Genomic DNA, 25,375 nt, shown 5'->3' on the forward strand with positions numbered 1-25,375 from the left:
CCCTCTCACAGACTCACAAAACCACTAACACACCCAGTCACAGAGACCCATACAGCTACTCACACACCTACTTGCACACTCAGAAACCCACTTACGCACCCACACTCACCCACTCACATAACATACAGCCACTAACATACCCACTCAGACCCACAAAGCCGCTACAACACCCAAATCATCGATATACACATCCACTCATAAAGCCACTCACACACCCACTAACACACCCACACAACTCACACACGTAGTCACTGACCCACACAACCACTCACACACCCACTCACAAACCCACTCACACATCCATACAGCCACTCACACATCCATACAGCCACTCACACACCCACTCAACCCATAAAACCACTCGCACATCCACACACAGACCCACACAGCCACTCATACACCCACTTGCACACACTCACAGACCCACAAAACCACTTCCCCCACCCGATCAAAAGCCTACACAGCCACTCACACAACCAGTCACACAGCCACTTACACACCCACACAACCAGTCACACCTGCTCACACATGCATACAGCCACTCATATGTACACCCACAGACCCACAAAACCACTTGCATACCCACTCTTAGAGCAACCCACATACCCATTCTCAGACACACACAACCATTTGCACACCCACTCACTGACCTACTCAGCCTCACACACCCACTCACATACCCACTCACACACCTACTTACACACCCACACAACCACTCACACACCCACTCACACACCCATACAGACACTGACACACTGACTCACAGACCCACACCTCCACTCGCACACACCCCCACTTACCCACACAATCCCACATACTCAGTCACAAACCCATATAGCTACTCACACACACACCTACAGATCCACAGCATGGGGTTAGCTGCATGTGGGGGATGGTGTCAGAGCCTGACTGTGGTTGGATTAACATATGGTAATTAAATATTACTTTATGTTAAAAAAACCAACCCTAGAAATTCACTGAAAAAAACAAAGGTTACAGGGACATTATAGTTAGGAAATAGAATTTTAAAAAAACTTAGAAATTTACTAAAAGACCAAAGTATATAGGGATGTTATAGTTAAGTTCAGATTTTACACACACAAAACCATGAACATTCAGCAGTTATAGTTATACTTATCTCAAGAAACTATACTCGTCCCCCAAGTTAACTATAACTCGTGCCCTTGCCATGCACTGCTAATTACCTGACATATCACATTAGTCATGACATCTTCTAGGACATCATTGATAATTTCACTGAAACATTTGCAATACAATTATTGATGAGAAAACTGTGCATGGCTGGTGGGGGCGCAAGTTATAGTTACCTTAGGGCTCGAGTTATAGTTTCTTGAGCGAAGTATAACTATAACTGCTGAATTTCTATGGTTTTGTGTGTGTAAAATAAATATGAGCCCAACTATGATGTCCCTGCAACCTTTGTTTCTTAGTATATATGTGTGTGTGTATATATATATATATATATATTTTTTTTTTTATTTATTTATTTATTAAACAGAAATAGGCTAGATAAGTATGTGCCTGGCTTCTTGGGCTTAAGCTAAGTGAAAGATCCGCCAAGGCTAAACACCCCACAAACTGATCTGCAGTATTTTAAGAGCACCCTGCAATAACCAAACAACATTCCTAGTTCTTTTTTCGTTCCAAAATGTAATGCTACGCTGATTTGAGTCAATAGGAAAGGAGAAGACGGAAGTGGAGTCAAGAAAAACAAATGGCTGAAGTGGCAAAGTGGGAGTCAGTTTTCAGTATAAAGTGATGGCTGAACAATAGTCACCCTAACAACAACCAGGACAGAGCCGAGGCATGTGACTCTGAGCACAAAAGGCAATTTCGTAAAGGCAAACTTCCCACTGATGACATAAACCAACAAAGTGAGAGTTGCTGCAGTGGCAAATGCTGGAAAGATCGAGCAGCCTAGTTGTACCAGGAAAGGAAGCCCGGCGTAGCCAGGGATAATACAAAAAAGATATTGTCAAAAGTTACTTTATTCGAACGTGAAATAATGATCATAAAAGCAAATATATTTTTAATTATGCATGCAATTAAAACTTTACATAAAAAGATCTATGAACGTCTATGGCCAACACCTTCTTTGATTCAGTAAGCCATGTGATTCCTAACACGAAGAGCATCTTTAAGAAAACAGGATACACTGTAACAAATAATTGATCAACTCAGTGTTTGCAAATACATCAAGGCTGGTCTACAATTAAGCAGCCCCAGGCCTCTCAAAACTGGAATTAAAAAAGTGCAGTAGAAATTGACTAAAGTATACAGAAAAAAATAAACTGTAGCAAACTCTGTGGAGTACTTTCATCACACAGGCAAAGAAGGATGGAAGGAGAATCATATTGCCCTAGCAAAACATAGGTACCTGCCATCTCACATACTTGAGTCTAAATCTAAAGCATGCTTCTCCAAGGAGCTGCTTATGAGCTACTGGTAGCTCTCCAGCTACCTGTGAGTACCTCACCTGTGTTCAGCCCAGCCTGATACATTAGAAGCTTTTGCTTGGCTGAATAAATGTATGCATACCAAAATTGAAGTTTGCATTTGAGATGAAAATGTGTGTAGTTTCAGAACTTATGAGCTGGTGTTTTGGGGAGACTTCGTACTAATAATTTGGCGCCAGGAGCACTGCAGCTATGGTTGTTATGCATTACCCATGTAGAGGCATTCCACATTGATAAGATATTTTTTACATGACTGCTTGAAACCGTGCCTTGTGCACTGAGTGAACACTGCTGATAATATTGCATATGGTGGGCACTAATGTAATCTTCTATGATGTGGTTAATATTAAGACTCTAAAAATAATAGTAGCTCGGGGTGACTTACAACGAGCACGAGTGGCTCTTACTATACAAAAGGTTGAGACCCCTATCTAAAAAGTCCTGTCCCTATGCTAATCACAAGCTCCAGAGATGGCTTTACCCTTGGGCTACTTTGGGTTAGTAATATTTCTTTATTCTGGGTCTTGATTAAAGTCTCTGATTCCCTTTCTTGCAGTCTCAGGGCCAGGAATGATTTTTCCACTAGGACCTGTCCTCCTTACACAACCCACTCGGTCTAAGGAAAATGTTTGGTCTGCCCAGTGCGCTACACATCCGATTGACCTAACCCAGCCAAGGGATTCGGAAAATGTAATTGCTAACCAATACCATAAAATCTGAAATTGAGTAACTGATACCTTGGAAAAACTAAGAGGCTTATTAAGAGCTTGATGGCACACAAGTGGCAGAGTACCCTGTCTGACAAACTCTGGGTTTGCACAGTCTGTTGAGAATTAGGCAAACGGTCTTATTTCTGCCGGCGGTGCCTGTACTGGCTTAGAGCGACAACTCCACAGACATCGGGCTGTCATTTCACAGGTGCATGCCGTCCGCCCTATGCAGGGAGAACACTCTCAGGGAGTCAGGCACATTTATTTCTTGTTTTCAGAAACAAACTTCCACTTTGGGACTTCGTTTTTCAAAACAAATAAATTAGCTGTGCTGCTCCGTTGAACATGTTGCCTGCATAGCAAAGCCTCCGCGTGTTCGGAGGAGCCGACGCTGTGGCGACTCCACTGAAGGCACAGTTTTCCACCAGACAGGCAGAGATCTCTAAAGATGGCAGTCTGTAATCCGTCCCGCCGCCGTCCTGGCAACATGAATGACAGCCCGCTAACTCTCAAGAAGCTCCTTAGTCTCCATGGCATTGGTCGGCGACTCAGAGGATCCCTGACCATAGGAAGGAGATACCAGCCCTTCCGTAAAGTGAAATTGTAAATGACACTACAGAAATATATCTTAAAATCGGCTGTATCTGTTGCAGCATCTGAGTAAGAGTAAGTGAGGAAGAAGGGGGCAAATGCACTTGCGACAGAAAGTCATCACAATCATAGGAACAACTGCAAGTGGTACAAATGCAACCAAAAATGGTGCACACAGAATTGATGGCCATCAGACCTCTCAAATCTCCAAATTTTAGGGGTCACTGAGGAAGCAAGAAGCAGCAGACGACATCGCAGAGCAGGAGATGGAGACTTGATGACTGACCATTGCAGGAGTCATTGTTATGATGTGATGAGCGCAAAGATTGACTGTTGTCTTTGGTCCTCTTCCCAAAAACTGCACCAATGCCTTCTGTTGTTTATTTACCATATATGCTGGGGGTATGCCCTACAAATATTTTTCATAGCTCTTTACAATGCCCTGATGCCCTCCGTGGATGAGGCTGAGAGCAGGATAAATACTGTTTTAAAATAGGACCTACCCTGCCTGTGGGCCAGGTGAGGGTACTCTGAGGTTGGAGGGGGTGATGCAGAGAAGCAGACCAGGTTGTTTTCCGTTTGGGCAATTAGCTGGGACAGATAGATTGGGTACAGTCCGTATGTTGGTTAGGCAGGAGAGTTTTCAAGCCACTCAGGAGTTTCTCCAGGGTGTTTCTGGGGGTCCCAAGGGTGGTGGTATAGCAGAAGCTGGAACCTTGCACATGCATAGTACCCCCAAAATGTTTTTCTCTTACCAAGTAGATGAAGACTCTGGGCAGTCAATCATAGGCATCTGGTCGACTGCTATGACCCCGTCATTTAGAAGGGATGGGGTAAAGGACTTGACTATGTGAATAAGGTGAAGAGCCTTGAATTTGTCCTTAACATTTTTAGGATTCACAGAAGCATCATCTATTCAAATGAAGTATGACCTGTGTATTTCAGAGCAAGGATGAGGCAGAGCACATGATTTTGTACTCAAAGTTTGTATGTCATCTTGGCTGAAGACTGCAAAGTGCAGGAATCTTCAAAGCTTCAAGCACAATAGCATTTTGGAGCTGTGCCCCTCTCCATCAAATAGGAAAAGACAATTTTAGGGTCTTTTCTTTCTATTTGGGGCCTTTTCTTTCTAAGTGGTGGTAGCTTGCCTCGCCTTTGGGCACACTGTACATGGCTCAGAAATGGCCACCACACATGTCAACACAGTAGTTGATATGAGTAATTACCATGTTGAGTAGGAGCATATGGCGTCGGATTCTGCAGACAAAGCACAGCTTCTCCTGGCGTTCTTTACTCGAGAAGCAGGGAGCAGCTCTGGATCACGAGTGACTCAGAGCTATTGACAATTTGGCAGGGAGTCATAGGAGATGTACAATAAGTGCAAGAAGAGTAGTCAGCGAATCAGAAGGAAGATCTCAATACTAGCAGTAGGACCGCTGTTTTGAGGATCTGAGACAAAGACAATTCTAATGTGTACACTTATGCACATGGGTTTGGTGATCATGACTTGCCAACAGTCTGGTTGTTACCAGCGGGTCTGTGACAGCTCAAGTGGGAGTCCTCGGGAATGGTCTGCAGACTATGAAGATGGCTGGTGACAGCTGGGATACTTGTGGTATCCCACCAAGGAGAGTATGGTAGAGTAGGAGAGGCAGCCTAAAATGTTTACGTCATGAGTCTTGCTGACCACGAAGGCGGTGAACCATCAAATTATTCTTCACCCAGTTCCTAAAGACAATTTGTGGAGCATTTTGCGGTCAGCGGAGTTGGAAGCTGGTGAGAAGATGATGCATCAAAGAGCCCAGGGTTGGCCAAGATCAGAGACAACCCACATCGTGATGTCACTTTCACAGGGATCAGAGCCCGCAAGAAATGTCCAACTGATGATAGAGAGAATGGAAATTTGCTTCTTGTGTTAGCTGTGGACATACCTCTTGCTGTCCTGGGGGAAAATTAGCATTTCCTGGTTATTTCTATAGTCTCCAACCGCTTGTGACATACAGATGCTTCAGTGGTCTCCAGCTTTACTCACATCTAGCACAACTGTTCATCTGTTTGTATCCAGCATCTATGTAAGGCCACACTAGGGATGCTAACCACATAAAGGCATGCTGATCACTAAGGCAGAGTGATTACCTTTGTGCAACTGTTCACCTGTGTTACGATGCCCACATATAGCATTTCGTTCACATATTATGATCTATTAGATATTGTATGATGATCGGACGTGAGATAAGATCAATTGATCACACATGGGCTTTAGTTCACATATGGTCTGTTGTTCACCTAAGGGGTGGGGACCACGTGTACACTGATTACACGTGTGCCATTGTTCCGGTGTGACATGCTGATTACATTTTGGCTGTTTTCACACATGCACCCCGATGACACATGAAACCCTTAAAACCAGGTACCTGGGTTGCTTTTGGGCTATTTCTCAGACAAGATCGGCTGATCACATAATGGGTGTGAGACGTTATGGCATCATGCATGCTGGAAGATGTGATGTCATGAACCTCAATTCACCAAAATGCTAGGGGTAGCAGGAGTGACATCACACGCCATTTCACTTTTACATTTGCTCACACACACAACTGCTTAAGCATTTATACACAAAATCGCACATACACACTCACATAAACCACATGCAAAAACATGTTTTACTTACTAAACTGCTGAGGATGGACATTTTCCATCTAACTGTACTACATTTTTTATTATAGTAATAGTGAATAGTATGTTATTATTAACTATTGGTGTAGTAAAAATTGACAAAAAAGGAGACTGCAGCCCCAACCCATGTTCATTAGGACGAGCTGCTCCTGTGCTTCTGGCATTGATTGTGCCACCTCTGAGTCCAGGGGTTGCAAATGCAGTGCAAGAGGCTGCAGGGGGCAAGCCAGTGGTCGCAGCTGCGACCCCTGGCAACCCCTAAATGACGTCTATGTCTAAAGTTTGCATTGCTTCCGCTGGCCTTCAGTTGCTTGCATCTGCAGTAGCGGTGTGAAGTTTGGAGGCGTTGTGCATCACCCTTTGCTCTGGACATGGTGCGGAATATTAGGCCTGTGGTGATCCCAGGCCACTTCCAGTCTCCTGGGGAAGACACCCAGTACTTCCTTGATTCTGTGGCAGGGTACTGCAGGCCCCGTGCGCACAATACCTTATCTCACAACCGTACAGTATGGGCGGCGGGGAATCACCGTTCGCCTGGAGGCAACAGCTCTCACTCAGACGCAAGGAAGCTTGAATCTCAAGAACACACCTGAAGACAGAAGAGCTCTGTTGCTAAAGCGCCACAGTATAAAATTATCACACCGCTTGCGCAGTGGTGCGGGTAAAATTGACTCCTTGGCTGTGAATGGCTCGGTCTCACAGTGAAAGTGTTAACGTACCTGCCAGAAGCCACACATCATGGTTCGGAGGGAGTTCATTCTTTACTTACAAAAGTTTATTGACCTCTTTGTTGAGAATGTCGACAACAGAATATATTAGTTTGCCAACATTTCCCAAGTGAAAGTTACAAAAATTCCGGCATTTAAACTATCAACATTTGCCATATAGGACTTGTAGGATCCTTCTCCGAACATAAAAATTGTTACAAGTCTCAAAACAAAAAAGGTCTCGATTTACAAAAAACCTTACAAACACAGGAACAGAAAACAGGTCGGTGGCAAAATAAAAGTGGACCCCATTATTGAATCAAACAACTTAAAAGGGGCCCCACATTTGGAAACTGGGTCATTTTTAGGGTCGAGGCTGCAAGTGCATGTAAGACACTGTTATTTTCAGTACAAGTCTTGGAGCCTGTCGGTCGCTTTCCGTTTGTTGGTTTGCGTGACACTCATCTTTACAGCCTCATAATTCATCAAGGCATGCTGGGTATCATTTCCATTCCTCTTTGTGGAGCAGGAATCAAGCACTAATTGATTTCAACTTAATTTGTGCCCGTCCGCGGCTCCCAACGTGACTGAGTTACAATTTTGTTCTAACTTCCAGTGCCCTGCAAACAGAAGGCTTGTGACTGGCATAAAACGTGCCCAGCAGGGCAAACAAAATGTTAAAGTTTTATTTTTTAAAGCTAACTTTATTTTATTTTGTTAAGTCGTCTTTTCTCAATTTCCACTCAGGGTTTTTTTTGCTCGTGGGCTCTGTTGTCAAAAGATGACAACTTGTTCGAAATATGCGAGACCTATTGCATTGCAAATCTGCAGATTTTACTAAAAAAAATTGTAGCTCAAACTGTTCAAAAGTGAGTTGAACCGCAGCAGTACATGTTGCCACTCAGTGAAAGGTCTTTTACAAAGTTTGACTGGCCACCTTTCTGTAGCTTATTGCGATATATTTAGGTGTTAAACTGGTACTAATAACGTACCACTAATAGCCAGACAGTGTTAACAGGTTTAAAAATGAGTAAATAATAAAGTAATACTGTCACAAAATATGCCACACATTTCCGCGTAATTTGCCTTTCCTTGCAGCATAATTCACTCTACCCTGCTGCATAATTTAACCCTCCCCTGCTGCATGATTCCAGTGGCCCTTCCTATAGGCCGGTCTGACACTAGCTACTAGCATGCTTGAACGTATCTTTACTATTTTTTCAACTTTACAAACCTTTCTGGCATGGACGTAAATTCACCAAAATGCCAGTAGTAGCAGAAGTGACATCATGTGCCCTTTGACTGCCACTTTCACTCACAGACACATACTCACATATGCACACAGATTTACACTTACACACAAACTCTCACATAAATGCACTCTCACCGCACACATGCAAACACACTTAAAAACATTTTTGCTTTCCTCAGCTACCATGGAAGGGCATATTCAAGCTAATTGTCTCTTTTTTTATTACACTAATAGTGAATAATATATCATTATCCACAATTAGTGTAATAACTATTGACAGAAAACAAAGAGAGGAGTCCCAACTGACATCCATAAGGACGAGCATTCCTGGCACTGAATTTGCCACCTCTGAGGCCGTGCCAGGGGTCGCAAAGGGCAGGCCAGGGGTCGCAGCTGCGACACCGGGCGACCCCTAAATGACACCCATAATTTCCAGGAGTACGCCTGGGAAGCTGCACAAGTCGCAAGATTCTAGATGTGACTTTTGTAAGCGTAAACATCGCCCCAGTGAGTCATATTATGCAAAAATCAGGATTGAGAAAATGCAGTGCCCATGTGCAACTCCACAACATGTTCCGCATTGAGAAATTCCTTTCACTTCACCCCCACAAAATGTGGAGGTGTTTTCATTTCCTTGCCTGACAGCGATTTACTCCAGCCTTTCACTGGTGTAAATGTAGAAGCATTTCAAGCCTGTGAACCAGTCAGACGTGTGTGCCTGCTCACAGAGTGAGGTGTTTGGGGGTGTTCACAAACTCACAAGGCTAACTACGCCTGGTAACATGCACTAGCCACCCCTTAGTCCACCGCGTCACTTACCCCACTGTGGCTTAGGTAGCCACGGCATGCCATTAAGTGGGGAGTAAATATATCTATGTCTGTTAGGTATTTCCTTGGGGATGCCCAAATTGTAACATAGTTGCTACGGTCCTGATTCACAAAGGGCCTCCGCAGTCGTGGCAGAGGTTCCACAGTCGCGGGGAGGCCTCCTTACTGCACTTTCCCATTGCGGAGGTCTCAACACGAGGGCGGTACCCCTGCCATAATCCAGAGCCCCCGCCAAGACTGCGGAGGCCCTTTGTGAATCAGGCCCTAAGTGTCCCCATGTCATGTGATAACGTACGTGACGCCAGGCTTTTCAACCAATAGCAGGTTGCCTTCTGGGACTTGTAGTCCTTGCAAGCATGGCCGCAAGCATCCCAGTTTGCACAGCGTCATTGACTAAAATATCAGGTTTGCCGATGGTGCACACATTACGAGCTGCTAAAGTAATGGTCCGACCCCAAATGCCCTTAAGGTTAAGTTACTCGAGTTTACACGTTACTGTACGTCAGCATAGCAGGTGCAAGAAAAGTGTCTGATGTGTCATATAGTTAAACGTTGAGGCTAATAAACATTAGTGTGTGACAAACACTGCTCTATCTAGCTATTACTGTGGGTGACACTGGCTTGTTTGTGTTAAGCTGTAAGAGGTTAGCTGTGACTACGAGTTAGTCCTTAAAGTGCTGAGATTACCTACATAGGGTTCAATATAGGTGATAGTGAAAGTGTGCATCTGAGTGTTTCACGCGAAGGGCACAAGCAAGGTGCTGGGAGAGGGGGCTGCTTCGAGTTCTTCATCTGTTGTAGAACTGGGGATCAAAACTAAACACATTGGTTGTTAAAGTGATGACTGTCTGGGAGTTACTATGTCCGTGGTACACGTGTCGGGGACTTTATGGTCAGTGGTGCAAGGGTATAAAACATTAATTATGTAAGTGATGCACCGCTATCAACTATGTAACTGGTGAGAGTGGATCAAACTTTGACCATGTAAATAATGCACAAGATTGTGACAGAGTGTACTGGTGTGGAATACTGTGTGTCTGGTGCTTGTGCTCAAGCCATTGGTTATAGAGGTCACAGTTATGAATGTTGATTACGTAAGGCGTGCACAGCTATCATATGCTGACTATGAGTGGTGGAGAATTTTGTGACATTGACTATGTCATTGGTGTACATGTATCCAGCACTTGTCAGTAACTAGTGCTATGCGATTTGCACTATGGAAGATAGAGACGGCTGTGCAACCCTTACTAGATACGTGGTGCACATGCATACAAGACTGATTATGTGACTGCATAAGTAAGAGTCAGTCAGTATGTCACTGGTGAACAACCCCAAGACATTTACTGTGTCAATGAAGCACAAGTATGGCTCATTTACCTGTCCAAGGATGCAGAGGTGCGAGACATAGGCAGTGTCAGTAATGCACAAGTTTGGATCATTCAGCCTGTCAGTGCTACACTTTTATGACACACTAAATATGTTAGCGATACTACTGCGCCATTCAACATGTCAGTGATGCACATTCAGCGTGTCGGTGATATACAGCAATAAAACATTCACTGTGTCACTGATGCACAACTATGAGACATACAATGTGTCAGCGATGCATTCACCATGGAGCAAGTAAGAATCATTCAGTGTCAGTGATGCATGTATATGAAACATTCAACATGCCAGCGATGCAAAAGTCTGAGACATTCAACATGCCAGTGGTGCACATAGCTATGCTAGTGGTACTAGTGAGCCATTCAACATCTCAGTGACGCACATACTACATGTCAGTGATGTACAGCAATAAGACATTCGACGTGTCAGAGATGCACAGGCATGAGACACTCACTGTCACAGTCATGAGCAAGTAAGAGTCATTCAGAGTGTCTGTGATGTATGTACATGAAACATTCAACATGCCAGTAATGCACTGGTCTGAGACATTCAACATGTGAGTGACACACATGCATGAAACATTACCTACATATGCGATGTACAAGTATGAGTTTTACATCAGGTCAGTGATGAACAGCTACAGAGCATTCACTGTGTCGGTGGTGCACATGTATCAACTGGTCCCTATGTCAGCAATGCACAAGTATGAGTTACTTAGCATGCCAGTGATGCACATGTATGAGTTACTCAGCACATCAGCAATGCACATGTATGAGTAACTCAGCACACCAGCGATGCACATTTCTGAGTTACTCAGTATGTCAGCGATGCAAATGTATGAGTTAATCAGCATGTCAGCAAAGCACAGGTATGAGTTAATCATTGTGTCAGCAAGGCACATGTATGAGTTACTCAGCATGTCAGCGATGCACAAGTGAGTTACTCAGTACATCAACTATGCACAAGTATGAGTTACTCAGCACATCAGCGATGCACATGTATGAGTTACTCAGCATGCCAGCGATGCTCATGTATGAGTTACTCAGCACATCAGCTATGCACATGTATGAGTTACTCACCACACCAGCGAAGCACATGTATGAGTTACTTAGCATGTCAGAGATGCACATGTATGAGTTACTCAGTATGTCAGCGATGCACATTTACGAGTTACTCAGCATGTCAGCGATGCACATGCATGAGTTACTCAGCACGCCAGCGATGCACAAGTATGAGTTACTCAACATGTCAGCGATGCACAATTATGAATTACTCAGCACATCAGCGATGCACATGTATGAGGTAATCAGCATATCAGCAATGCACATGTATGAGTTAATCAGCATGTCAGCGATGCACAAGCATGAGTTACTCAGCACGTCAGCGATGCACAAGCATGGGTTACTCAGCATGTCAGCGATGCACATGTATGAGTTAATCAGCATGTCAGCGATGCACAAGCATGAGTTACTCAGCATGTCAGCGATACACATGTATGCATGTAAGTCAGCGGTTGTTAACTTTTTGACTTCAGTGGACCACTACTGAATCCCTACCGGAAGCCAGGGATGCTAGCCTAACTGATTTCAGCTATGTGACCCTCAAAACACTAACACAATTATAGAAACAAGTACAGAGTTAACTGCTATACCAATGATAAAATATATTATTTAGTTCACAAACAAAAAAAATACAAACATTTTTATGTGAAGGTTGGTGATCTTCAAAAGCTGTTTTTTAAATTTCTTATTGAAAAGCGATATGCTACATTCTAGCATTTTGCTTTGTCTCTTTCGCTTCTAATGCACACTTTTTTGCAAGTGTGAACAAGTGCTTCCATTGATACTACCAATCCTCCGTGATATTAATTGCTGCGCTGCTCTAATTATTCCTCATACCTACTTGTTTTTGTCGCAAGTAGCCAATGCCCATTCCCTTCACATTTACAAAGCGTTTTCAAATGCTCAATTTTATATTTTTCTTTTTTATATGCATGAGTCTTATTAGTCTGCTAAAATCATTTAATTTTCCAAACAGTCACAAACCCCCCAACTTAGGAGTGGTGGGCCTCCAGAGGTCCACGGACGGCACGTTAACAACCGCTTTTGTGAATGATGCACGAGACATTCTAACTAACTCATTCACTGTGTCAGTTATATACATGCGATATACATGTGATATACATGTATGGGCTATTCACTGCGTCAGTGATGCTGGGTAGGAGTGTTTCAGAGTGTAAGTGGTGCCCTTGAATGAAACATTATTCACGTAAGTGATAAAACACAAATGCACAATTATGAGTCATTCACCGAGCCGGTGATGCATAATTCGTTCCTGTGACTGGTTCAAAAGTGTGAGATAATGACTGTGGAAGTACTTGTTACAAGAGGAGCACTGACGGGTGTTGGTGACCTGAGACCTGCGGTCTACCCGCAGGGACACACGGAGGGATACGTACGAGAAAGCAGATGTTTGCAGAATACGAATGGAAAGAAATGAGAACAGAGGCAGATAAGGACGGACAGACAAGGAAACACCTTTACCTTCCAAATCACCATGTAGAGAGCAGTCTAGAGCCAATGCTAAGAGCGCTATATCTGTATCCAAACCTGGATATTGGCGAAAGTCTCAATGGGAAACCTCTCGCGCATCGTGGTTCTGCCAGCCCGCAGTCTCATGCTCCGAGGGTCTCGCGGCGATCAGCACTCCACCGGCATCTCTCCTCCTCGCCGGGGACATTCCTGTATCCTCAGCCCGTTCACGCAGTGGGAGGACCAGGCATCCTTCCAGCCAATCGGCGGGCCCATGCAAATGAGGAGCACCTGCCGCTGCCTGGCCCGTCCCACCAGGCAGGTAAATACGGAAGTGGATCAGGAGGAAGTCTCCTGCAGCCAGGGCGGGGAGCTGCTTAAAAATAGATCTGTAGGGAAATCGTGAAAGACAGGCGAGTGGAAGAACCGGCCCAACCGCACAGCTTGCGTGAACCTGAGACGGGTGTCCGCACACAGGAGCTGTCAGTCTAGAGTGCCCGAAGCGTACAGGGTTTTGTTCTTACTGCGTGTCCTCGATCTAAAAGTGGCTTCATATGGGCGTGTGGATCTGTTCTCTGTTTAAAAAACACAGAGTGCTCCGAAGTTTCCCCAGCCGTTTGGCGCTTGGACACAAAATGAAATGAAACCCACTTGCCATCCGTCAAGGATACGGTTCTCGAGCTTGACCTGTGGTAAATCCTCCAGAGGGTGGTAAACAGCCAAGATGACCGAGGTTACCACTGACCTCATTTAGACTTCAAGGAACTAAAAATTCTTAAATTCCTGGAGGAACCTCTAAATATGGAGTGGACCCTACTGAAGTTCCCATACTACCCCTATCGTGGAGAAAACTAAGCCGATTGATTCAATTAGGGTTTGGGGTAATTTGTATCATTTTTTAAAGCATATTTGCGTGGAACTTCAGCAAAATGAAAGTGAGATTAGGGTAACGTGAGGAGTATAATGGCATTCAGTGCTATTTTCTTAGTGTAAAATGCGCCATTGAGTCCAGAACGAACCCGAAGATGCATTTTTGCTAAGAAAATAGCGCTAAATGTTACAGAAAATGAACAGAAGAAGCCAGATGCTGCTCGTGCTTGTTAAAATCATTACTCCTGTTCTCCTGCGGTAGGACTTTAGTGCCAAATTACTCATAATTACGGAAAAAGGCATAATCCCATAATTTTCAGTGATTTTGCATCAAAAGAGGAACACAAAATGACCAAAATTACACAATTACTCTGGGGTAATTCAAATTTCGCCAATGACTAATTAAAATCTGTGTTTAGAGTTTCCTCAAGATATTGCAGGGTTTTCAGTTAACTCCTAGCACTCAATGAAACCCTATGTAATCACTCATTCTGGCCGAAGCAGGAAAAAAAAGATGAAAGGCACATTTTCCCCACATTTCTGATTGGCCTGATTCTTTTAGACATGGAAAACCTCACAAAAGAGTGGGACTTTAGGATATCCCCTTAGCTAGGTCACTGTGTACATGGCCTAGGAAAGTGTTTCTTAAGCTTTGACTTTTGTGGACCCCCAGTTAACCATACAGGGATCCCCTTGAAATCGTTATTGAAATCTGAGGACCCCCACGGAGTCATTACTGGAAGTTCAGCCTATTCCGTTTCGATGATTTGAACAGCAAAACAATACATAAAAATACAGAAATAATTCATCAAGCAAATACAAAAATGATAAAATGTTTAATTAAAAAAGAAACAAAAAAAATCAAAATCTTTATTTAAATGGGAAGGTTAGAATTTTTCTAAATTCTTCTAAGGCCACCATTCTGCCATGCTGTATTCTGTTGGATGCACTTGCATTGCTTTCACGAATTGATCATCATCATTTCTAGACACCAATTTCAAATTTCTTCACATTTACAAAACAGTATAATTTTTTTTGATTTACGTTTGGCTACTTTATCTCTAAACACTTTATTCTATTAATATTATTTAATTTTCAAAATGCCACTTACAGACAAACAATACCTGGCTGCAAACATCAGTTTCACAATTGATCTCTGCAGGTAGGGACAGCTATCAAAGCTTCAGCAGAGCATCTAGCTTAGTCCTATCCACTTGTGAAGTGACTACATCTATTCTTTGGACATCGAAACGTGTTTGTAGTTTTATACAGTAGGAACTCGACCTGAAGGTATTGGAGCACTTCACATAAACACCAGTTAGCTTATACAAAGACACATTCATTTTTGGTAGGCATGGGGAGATTAAAAGCCAGATGCATGAAATTGCGGGTTTGTGATTCCCTGATAGGGAATTTTAGCAATTTGATATAAGGAAATCACAAACAGTGATGTGCAATAATGTGTGTTATACTGTTTCAGAATGGGTCGCAAGTGGACCTACCTCATCAATATTCATGAGGTAGGTCACAATTTGCAAACTATCAGAAATCGCAAAAAACACAGGGAAGGTGGCCTGCTGCATACAGCAGACCACCATGTCTGTGTTGACTTTTAAACATTTTTTGTAGTACATCCTGTTTTCCTTAAAGGAAAACGGGATGCATTTCAAAAAATAAAATGAAATGTTTTCTTTTCATTTTTTAAGAGTAGACAGTGGTCCGTGGGATCACTGCATGCTCCTAGAAAACGTTTTCGCAACCATTCACAATTGAGAAGGGGTCCCTTGGGGACCTCTTCACGTTTGCGGCTAGGTTACCATCTACTTGAAGTAAGTGGTAAAATGGCAATGTTTTGCAACTGCATCTCGGTCGCAAAACATTCACACATATCAGTGTGAGTCGCTATTTCAAAGGGCCGCCCTAAACATGCCCCTTCCTACTTCCGAATCCCTTAACCATTTTACGATTCGGTAATAGGTTACCAAATCGCAAAAAAAGTTTTGGTTCATAAAAAAAACATTTATTCAGTTACAAACGGCACGATTCTGCAAATGGGGCTGTTTGCAACCTGAAAAAATCTATGTACATCTGACCCTGAGTGATTTGTCCAGAATCACAGGATGTTGAGCCAATGCAGAGACTCAAACCTAGTTCCCCAGCTCCAGAGTTGCCAGCTCTGGCCATTGTTCCACATCCTTTCCCCGAAATTGGGAGCATTGCTGCTGGTATCATAGAGAAGTCACTTGAGCATGAGAACTCAGTGACTCAGGCAGAAATACCCCTATTTTCACATTGCGGGTGTCAGAATACAATAGTCGAAAATATCTTGCGAGCACTGATGATCCCTGAATCAATTTAAAAGTCGAATAAAATCTGATCCCCACATAATAAAAGTTTGCCACCGTTTGTTTCTCTTCCTTGACGCACATATTGTTGTTTCATCTTAACATCACTTATGCTATGCCTATCACTATTTATAACCATTTAAATTACACATCATTCAGGAAGTTACTATAACTAACTCTTTTGTTTTTCTTTTATCAGTCCATAAACTCTAAACCTTACCCTTATATGTACCTCTCTCCTCATCAATTTATTCCCTTCTATTTTTTTACTCTCCTTTTTTTTCTTTTAAGTCTATTTTTTTTTCCTGAGGTTTATCGCCTACAAAAAAAGATGTCTCTGTGTAGATCTGAAAGCAAACTCAAGATGCTTCTGGGAGATCTCCTAGAAGACATGTGTAGATTTTCTACTGATACCTCAAAGGTGGAACTGGTGGCACAGAGGAATACTCAAGTGCAACATGTATGATTCAGTTAGAGGCTCGGTTGTAAGGATTTGAGGGACTGGCCACTCAGACACTCTAATCACTCTACGCAGCCAACTGAGAAGGAAATTGTAGTTCGTTAGGTCAAAGGGTACACCCGATCTACAAGAATAAGCAGGTGCATTCTGTAATATGAAGGAGGTCTCCAGCCACACTCATCACTGCAGCTTCTGTCCAGCGAAAAAGCGGAAAATGGCATTAAGTGAAATGCGAAGTTTGAAAACATTGGCTGGATGTTGGGGTTGAAACAGGTTTGGTTTGATCTGGGCTGCATGAAAAAGCTTGGGTGGTAGCCATGGAGAAGGCTCAGATTACAAAGGGACTCAATTTGAGATTTAGGATCAGACGTCTTGTTCATGAAAATTGAAAAATAGCAACTTGATGGGGAATGAAGCTGATTAACTTTTTAATACATATACAGAATGGTAGTAGTGGTATATAAATTGCACCTCCTGTTGAACAAACTTAAGAGTGGATAATCTGATTTACTTTTTGATTGATCACAACTTTAGCTGCCTGTAAGACTTCATGTCATCAATTCTTTAACAAGGTGCAATAAGAATTAACAAGAGAGAGTGTCTTTGAGTCAGCTGCCTTCAACCAGACTCTCACATGCTTTTATGGCTTGCATCATCAGCATCTATCATGGCCGCAGCATTTCACGGATGCTTTTGTTACCATTTGATTTTGGTGCTGAGGCAGGAAGTAGACCTTTCGTTAAGCCGTAGATGCAGCGTGATGTGTATCTTGTAATTGAGAGTGGGCATGCTTCATGTATTTACTTTGCTTACATAATGCCATTTTAATTGCTAATTAATGTTTTCTTGTTTGGGAAGTGTGTGTGTTGGGGGGCAGGAAGATGTCTCTGCATGGCTGTAGAGAGTCTCTGCTCCTGCCTTAAATTCACCATAGCAAGCTGTAACTTATGTTACCCTTAGCTCAGCAAAGATGCTGATCATGTGGTTTTGCAGGAGTTACATTTTTTGACAAAGATGGAGGCCCAGAGCATAGCAGTAGAAAACTGAGTGGTGGCAGAGATACTGTTCATAGTAGCAAAGCAGGTCTTTCTAACTGCCCAGGTGAGGGAGAGTCACCTGCAAGCCTCACCCTTCTGTTTTGTTTCAAAGTGGTCCTCATAGATGCATCTAAATTGTGTAGGTTATTACAAAGCTTAGTACAACTAAGGGGTGCTTGAACAAAGTGACATCACCTGCCAAGGGTTTGAAAGGAGTTCCCAAAGAAAGCTGGGGTTGTAGGTTGGCCCTAGGGAATATTATTTTGTAGAAATAGGTAAAACATCTAGAATGGAAAGAAAGTTTTGAGAGTTACCTGGATCTAGGCCAGGCTTCCATAAGTTATCACGCATTTGCTCAGCTGATTTGCTGATGCTAGATCAATCAGTTGCCGATTTATAGATGGGGCAGAATGAAGACAGTTATAAGCTGATCAGAGAGCTGTGGGTGGCAACATGACTATGCTTAGGTTATTGAGGAGGGTCTGAACAACAACTTATATTTGAAAGCCCGGCGAAGTGAAATGGGGTCTTCCAGTGGCGTACCGAAGCTGGAGGAAGGTCCCTTGCAAACAACGTGGATGGGACTTACACGAGGTGCTGTGCTGATAGGGGCCCTTGGATCTTGTGCCCCCACCCCGCACTGCAGGGACTATGGTGGCCTTTGTTACGCCACTGAGGTTTGGCCCGAACTGGAAGCTGGGACAGAATCCTAGAGGTGTCTTTTTGTCTGATGAGCAGTAGTTCCCAATTGGGCAATTTGTCAGCAGCTGCAGGCAGTTTTCAGAAGCCAGCATCGGGGATGTTACAGTAATAGAAGTGAAATTAGCATATTTAAAGTGCATTAATCCGAGGGGTATCTACCTATAAAGCCTGTTTAGAACACCCGCTACACCTCTGTCACTGGCAGCAGAAAAGCATTAGTTTTCCCACCTTTCTTGACTTTGCCCTCATGTAAGTGCATTTGAAAGCCCCTCCGGTTAATTGACATCAGAAAATTAGTTCTGTCCACAGTAGTCTATGAAGCTGAAAGAAGGGCTTTGGAGCCAAATACCCTTGCAAAGCCAGGAAAGTGGTGCCACTCTCCCACTGTTTGATTTTGTCTGGTCTGTCCTTGCTTTTTTTCATCTGTGGACTCCACAGTCTTTGAGCCCACTGGATGCACTCTTAATTATGCAGATGTTCAGGTCAGTGTGTGCATAAGTTCACCCCAACCGACAGTCAAGGGTGGCTCCAGCCCACTCTTACCAGACTATGGGACGCTGAAGGTTGGTGACGGCTGATTGAAGATCAGGGGTGCATGCAGTTGTTACCTATATCCCTGGAGCTGAGGTAGCCTACCAGTTTACCCTTGGCACACCTGTGCTGCTCCCTTGACCTGGGTCCTTCCATTCCTCAAGGCTACGTGCACTGGTGCTTTGTGAGTAGCATGTTGCATGCATGTTATGAAACTAGGAAACTGCGCAGGGAAAATGGCGCCCTAAGGATGACATATTTCTGGTTCTCTTTGAGGCCCTCTTTCTGTGCTCTTTGCACATGAGAACCTGCACGATGTTGTCAATGGGACATACAGTTGTAGATGGCGGAGGCAGAGCTTAATTTGTTTAAAAAAAAAAGTGCTGAGGCCCTCGTCAGGAGGCCAATGAAGCTTGAACCACTCATTGCTGCTGCCAGAGATGCCAAAGACGGTACCAGCACAAGTACTAACCATAACATTCCTGCAAGTGTGACAATCCAGACTATTCCAGGCTCCCAAAGCTTTAGAAATGGCTTCAGAAGTAGTTAGCAGTCATTTTAATACATATTAAGCTAATAAACAACTGCTGTTGTGCTCATCTCCGAATTATACAAACAGCGCCACCATGTGGCAGCCTGTCAGAAGTACTAATGTTGACAATTAAGTGCTGCTGCAGAGCACCGGAAACCACTGGCTCAAATTGAGCACTGGGAGGAAGGACTGGAGGAATACATAACTGCTTTCCTGCCAGTCTAATTTTGACTGAGATTCGCCCTTTATGCTGTCCTGTTTGTTACCTAGTAACAAGGAGACTTTGAACAAGACAATCTGACAGAGCTAATCCAAGTACCATGATCAGTTGCTATGAGGCTGCCCTTTTCCTTCACTTTTCAAAAACCCCATGACATAGGTTGAAAAGCCTGGGAATATAACCCTGTACTCTCTGGTGGACTGTTTAAAATGTGAAGAAAGTTTGGCCCCTGATTCCCACTAGTGCCGCTAGAGTGGCATAAATACTGTCCACATCCAGCTAGTAGCTGTCTATTCTTTGAAAGGATAGTCTGTGTGCAAATATAAAGAGATGTTTGCTAGGGGCGTGACTCTATTTGCTGATGTTCTCTTCGCCACACCAGGAAAGCGCCTAGGGCTCTGCAGAATCCCTGTTGCTGCAGCCAGTCTAGAAAGAAGAAGCTGTACTGCCTTGTAGGAGAAGAGGAGCAGACCCATGGCCAAGAGCACAGAGAGCAAGGTTCAGCAGACTGAGCCACCCAGATGCTGTGCGAGGCTTGTAGTCCATCTGGCGACAAATGCATGAAGAACTTGTTTGAAAAGAGGGTTAAGGAACTAAAGAACGCACTCCAGGCTGTGAGCGCGTGAGGCTGCTCCCCGACCCAACATGTAACACCTGTGACTTCATAAGAGAGATCACATCTATCCATATCAGGTCCAAAAAAACAGGTCTTTTTTATCATTGGTTGACCCGATTCTAAAACCATTTGAATGATCTCTCTAGCACATATGGTTCAGAAAATAAAATAATTGAAAGTGTAATGCCCCCCCCCCTAAATCCCAACTCCAGCCAGTGAGCCTGGGTGTCCAATGAATGCCCCTGGTTTCATGGGTGTACACACCAGCTGAAAAGTCTGACTGACACCAGCCAGATTTGATATAGCCCTTGATTTTGGTTCTCACGGTAGATGTACGTCCGCTGCTAGCCTGCCCCCTTCACTAGTTTCCTCCATTTGAACTTTGACCAAGAGACTATTTTAGACTTCAGCTTGTCTCCTCTGAGCCATATCGCTTGGAGTCTTAACTCTTCGCCTCAGACATTGGGTGGTGTTCCTGTTCATTTTTGGGAGGTGGTTGTTTGGGTTACTTGGATTTTTCCTGGATTATCAGCCAAAGCACTGTTCTGCCTGGTGCTCAGGACCACTGATAAACTAGTGCAGCCCGGTTTACACATTTAAGCATCCTGTCTGGCACCTTAGCTTGAGTGTAATAAAAAAAAAGCCCATGGTGGACACCACAAAGTATGCCCAAGGTGCCAACCCTTTCCCCGAAAGAAAGTATAAGCCTTATGGCCCCATGTGATATAATTTTCAAAGCTGTGCCTCTGACTCTATATTATGGTCATTGCTTGCAGTTAGTTGTGTTGTACAATGTTGGTGTTCCACATCTTTCACTACATCCTAGATAAGCCTTGACTGTTCGTCTTTGCTACTACTGGAGAACCAGATTTACGAATGGAGTGTTCCGGCTGTCCTAGAACAACTGCAGCAAAGAACACTCGTATTGCGGATACAGCCCGGTAACTACTGGATACCCCAGGACCCAGAGAAAAACCTTCTCAACAACTAGTCTCAGTTGGGTTTACCAGATGGGCAACCGCTTCTGAGCAGACACGTTTCCACCCATGTTCCAAAAGACCACTCAGAGGCAAAGAAATGGGTTGTCAATGAATGGGCTAAAGGTTTTTTTTTCCCGACCCCCCCATGCAAAAATAGGGATATTTGTTTAATTCCGAGGTGTAGAGATCAGTGATGCAGTAGGGGAATTGGCACTTTCACGACTGAGGGGTGTGAGAGATGCACTGCACTCAAATTATGTCTGTGTGTCACTACCATACCCTGGGTCAGAGGGGCCCATTTTCCATGCTATCAGCTGGATTCTAGGCCCCACTTGCACACTGCACACCCTCCCCTCAAGAATGTTAACATTTCATCTACCAACAAGGGCTTTGGTGTGCTCCAAATGTACGTAATGTTGAATATGAGACAAATTGACTGATTTCAGTTTGTGTTGCAAAATGTAGCCATAAAGCCAGCTGCCGAGGTCTATACTGGTATTTAAAGGCCCTGAACCAGAGTTATAGAACCGAGCTGCGGGTGTGGGTGTGCTATGCAGGAGAGGGCCTTTAACAACAGATATAGCCCGAGGCAGAAGGGCTATAAGGCTATTAGAACATTCCATCCTCTGCAGGTAGAACATTATAAATTAAAAAGGGAGATACTGAATGGCAAACATTGGAACGCTGGAGCAAAAGGACAATAACAGCCAATCCTTTGTCTTCAAAGAAGCTACCAACATTCTAATGTTCTAATATATATGTTGCAATTTGTTTATAATATTTGTTTTTTTTCATTAGCAGATATTACCGACGAATTCCTCTGTGGCTCAATTTCTAGGAAATGGTTTGAAGTGCACATAGATGTCTGGGGGAGGGAACGTATCAAAGCTCATCTTTGATACTTGAACAGTATAATAACTCCCGCCTTTCTCGTACTTAATCACAAAGCCATTTACCTACAAAAAAGCAGAGAAATGCACATTTTCCCCAAGTGCACGGGCTCTTTTTCACCCGAATGGTTTCACATGTCGTCGCATGCAGCTCCCCTCCCAATCAAAGCCAGGCTCTCTGCATCAAACATCCTGTTTCATAGAGACATTTTACCCTCATCATGATTAATTTAATCCGCGGAACAAATGCTGGGAGCCAGCTTGACATAAAAATGCCATTAGTGCAGAACGTGTTGGGAAACGTGACATGGAGGGAGAGCAAGTGACAAGTACAGCTGAGGAAAAAAAATGCAAAATCCAAGATTAGCCACCAGAAACCCAGCACACAAGCGCCCGAAACCAAAAGGATAATCTCGGTTATCAGTACAGGCCATGAATATGCAATGCATATAAGCTCTGGTTTGTCCTGTTTGTTAAGGCCTAGTGGAGTTTTTGGAGGGGGCACCGTGGTGGTGCTTAGTAGGGGGTGTCAAGCTAGAGGGTCTTGCAACTTTACCTCCTTTTTTTTTAACTTCAACAGCCTGGGGAAATGTGAACCTGGTCCAGTATGAAAAAACTGAGGTCTGTGCGACAACTGGAAAACACCACACCAGTAGAAACAAACCTGCCAAAACACACATTTACACAGCATGTCACGCGCTTTTAGCTCAGCCTCCTGCTGTGTTGCTCCTGTTCCTTCCCTCGATGTGGTGTCCCTGGGACACCAGCACAGGCTCCCCAGCAATCTTGACGCTGCTTTCATGCCATACCTAGCATGAAAGCAGCGGCCGGGTTTTTTCTGAGCAGCAGAACAAGCCAGGGTCTGTGCAGTTTCTCCAGCCCGGCTGTTCAACACAGCCAGGCTGGAGAAACCTAAGTGCGCATGTGTGTTTGGCCGGCCTGAGATTGCAAGCCAAAAACACATGCACACTAAGGTGCACCCTCTCCTCTGTCCCCCTTCCACCTCCTGAGGCCCAGCCCGCCCCTCACCTCACATGCTGCTGGCTGAGCCAATAAAGACAATAAAGAATAGTGTTTTATTTTTCTGCTGCTGGCTCAGACAAGGGGGCGATGCTCCTTCGCCATTGCGAAGGAGTCACCCCTGTATTAGCTCACTTCACATGGTCCCCCCTGTGATGAGGCGATATTGCAAGGGGAAAAAGAAGACGAGCTGGAAACTTCTGCATATAAATAGGGCTTCCAGCGTGTGTGGAGTTTCTGCAGAGCTGACAGCCATTAGGGGTTTTGGGGTCATGGGCATCAACTTTACAACCCTTTATTATTGTTTTAAAAGGCCTCCTCTAGATTCCTAAATTCCTTCTTGGAATTTGGTTACTTCTGTTTGTAAGTAAAACCCCTGTATTCCCTCCAGCTCATTTATTAATCCCACTATCTGCAAGAATTTACACCACCGAAGGATCACATAAAACTCATATTAATTTAAAATAACTAAAAAAACTTAAGCAAATGCATGGAATGGTTTCCTTGGGAGCACAAGATTAATCACAATAACCAACGACAAGAAATAAGCACTGGAGTAACGATTAACTTTGGGCTCCAGGAGCATTGTGCTGCTCGGCTAAAGCACTTCAAACCCCTCATCATGGGTAGTAGGCACTACACAAATGAATTACAATATAATTTTAAAGGAAAGGCACAAGGATCTGCTTAGGTCAGTATTGAGATCCAAGCCTGCCCCCTTTTTATTTCTACTGCCCCCCATGGTACCTCCACAGCTAGTAAGGCTCCCATGGCCTCAAAGTTCGGCTCCTTTCCTGGTCCTGCTCCCGAGACTCAATGGGAGGTGCTAGGAGGGCCAAGTCTTCAGTATACGGGTATGTGTGGGATATCGCAGGCCTAATGGGAGTGGCTTCAATGACCCAGTTGCCGGTCTCAAAAAACAGTGCTCCCAATCCAAGCCCTTCACCACCTTCCCAAATATTTCTTTTATCTGTGCTCTGCAGTTTCCTTCAAAAACGTCTGATTTTTTTGAGTCAGTGACCTATTGGGCATTTGTGATGAGATTTAACCAGCTAAGCATGTTGATTGACCACTTTACTCGGTATAGGCTCCTATTTTAAGTAGCATCTACCAGTCCATTCCTACAATGTTTTTTTGGTTGTAGAAAAAATATTTCAGGGTTGACTGCATCTTTTTAATGCACAAGTAGGTGCCAGTATCATATTGTTAAGAGCCTAGGGCCAGATGTAAGAAATTCCTATTTTCCATAAATAGTGAATCCTAAGAAATGACTATTTAGGAAATGCAAAATGGAATGTTCAAAAATAGAGTTACCCTAATAGTGATTCCTGCAGAGGAATCACTATTAGGAAATCACTGTTTAAGAAATGCTGAACAATTCATTCTTATGGGTCTAACGGACCACAGGTACCTATGATTTTGCTTTTCCAAATTTGCAGTTTTCTGATAAGTGATCACAAATTAGGAAATGCAAAACCTAGGGGTCTACAGCCCCCTCCTTGATGCACCCCAAAAAGAAGTGGTGCACATGTAAAGCGCACAAATGCACTAGGGGTATTTGCGCTACAAGGAACTTAAAAAAATGCATTTTCAATGTTTTTTTTTTTTACTTGCACTTGCACTTGGAGTCAATGGTAATAGCCTTTCCTAAAAGCCCATCTCGCATTTATGAAATGCTTTTTTTGTACATGTGCTTACAATTGCCAATAGGAAATCCCTGTTTGTGATTCCCTATTGGTCTTTGTACATCTGAAAAGCCAATTTAGCATTTCTTAACGTACCAAAATTGCAATTTGGTCCGTTAAGAAATGCTAAATCCTTTTGTAAATCTGGCTCCTAGTGTTTTACAGGCCAGATATTCATGACATGATGTTTTTGTCCCTCTTTGCTGATTATGCTCTGACATCACAGCTCTTTAGGAAATCGGAGTCACAATATACGATCCAGTAATTTAATATATGTTTCTGCCACAAGCACAGATCTTGAAAAATTTAGTCAGTGCCTCCTTAATTATTTG

The 25,375-nt window shown here is 43.6% G+C and overlaps 1 protein-coding gene across 7 annotated transcripts in view; it reads right to left on the minus strand.

Moving 5' to 3' along the window:
* Positions 1 to 25,375, minus strand: part of DGKK (diacylglycerol kinase kappa) — a 524,126-nt gene that overhangs the window by 276,958 nt on the left and 221,793 nt on the right. Inside the window, exon 1 of one of the 7 annotated variants that reach the window (XM_069211874.1) lies at positions 13,234 to 13,366. The exons of 5 other annotated variants lie outside the window; for them this stretch is intronic. In XM_069211874.1, the coding sequence (XP_069067975.1) occupies positions 13,234 to 13,302 (69 nt within the window). In that variant the 5' untranslated portion in view covers positions 13,303 to 13,366. Of the gene's footprint in view, positions 1 to 13,167; positions 13,367 to 25,375 lie in introns of those variants that run through there. One more of the 7 variants, XM_069211879.1, reaches the window with a different exon arrangement.

Source organism: Pleurodeles waltl, chromosome 10 (assembly GCF_031143425.1).
Source record: "Pleurodeles waltl isolate 20211129_DDA chromosome 10, aPleWal1.hap1.20221129, whole genome shotgun sequence".
In the NCBI taxonomy this organism is placed as follows: Eukaryota; Metazoa; Chordata; class Amphibia; order Caudata; family Salamandridae; genus Pleurodeles; species Pleurodeles waltl.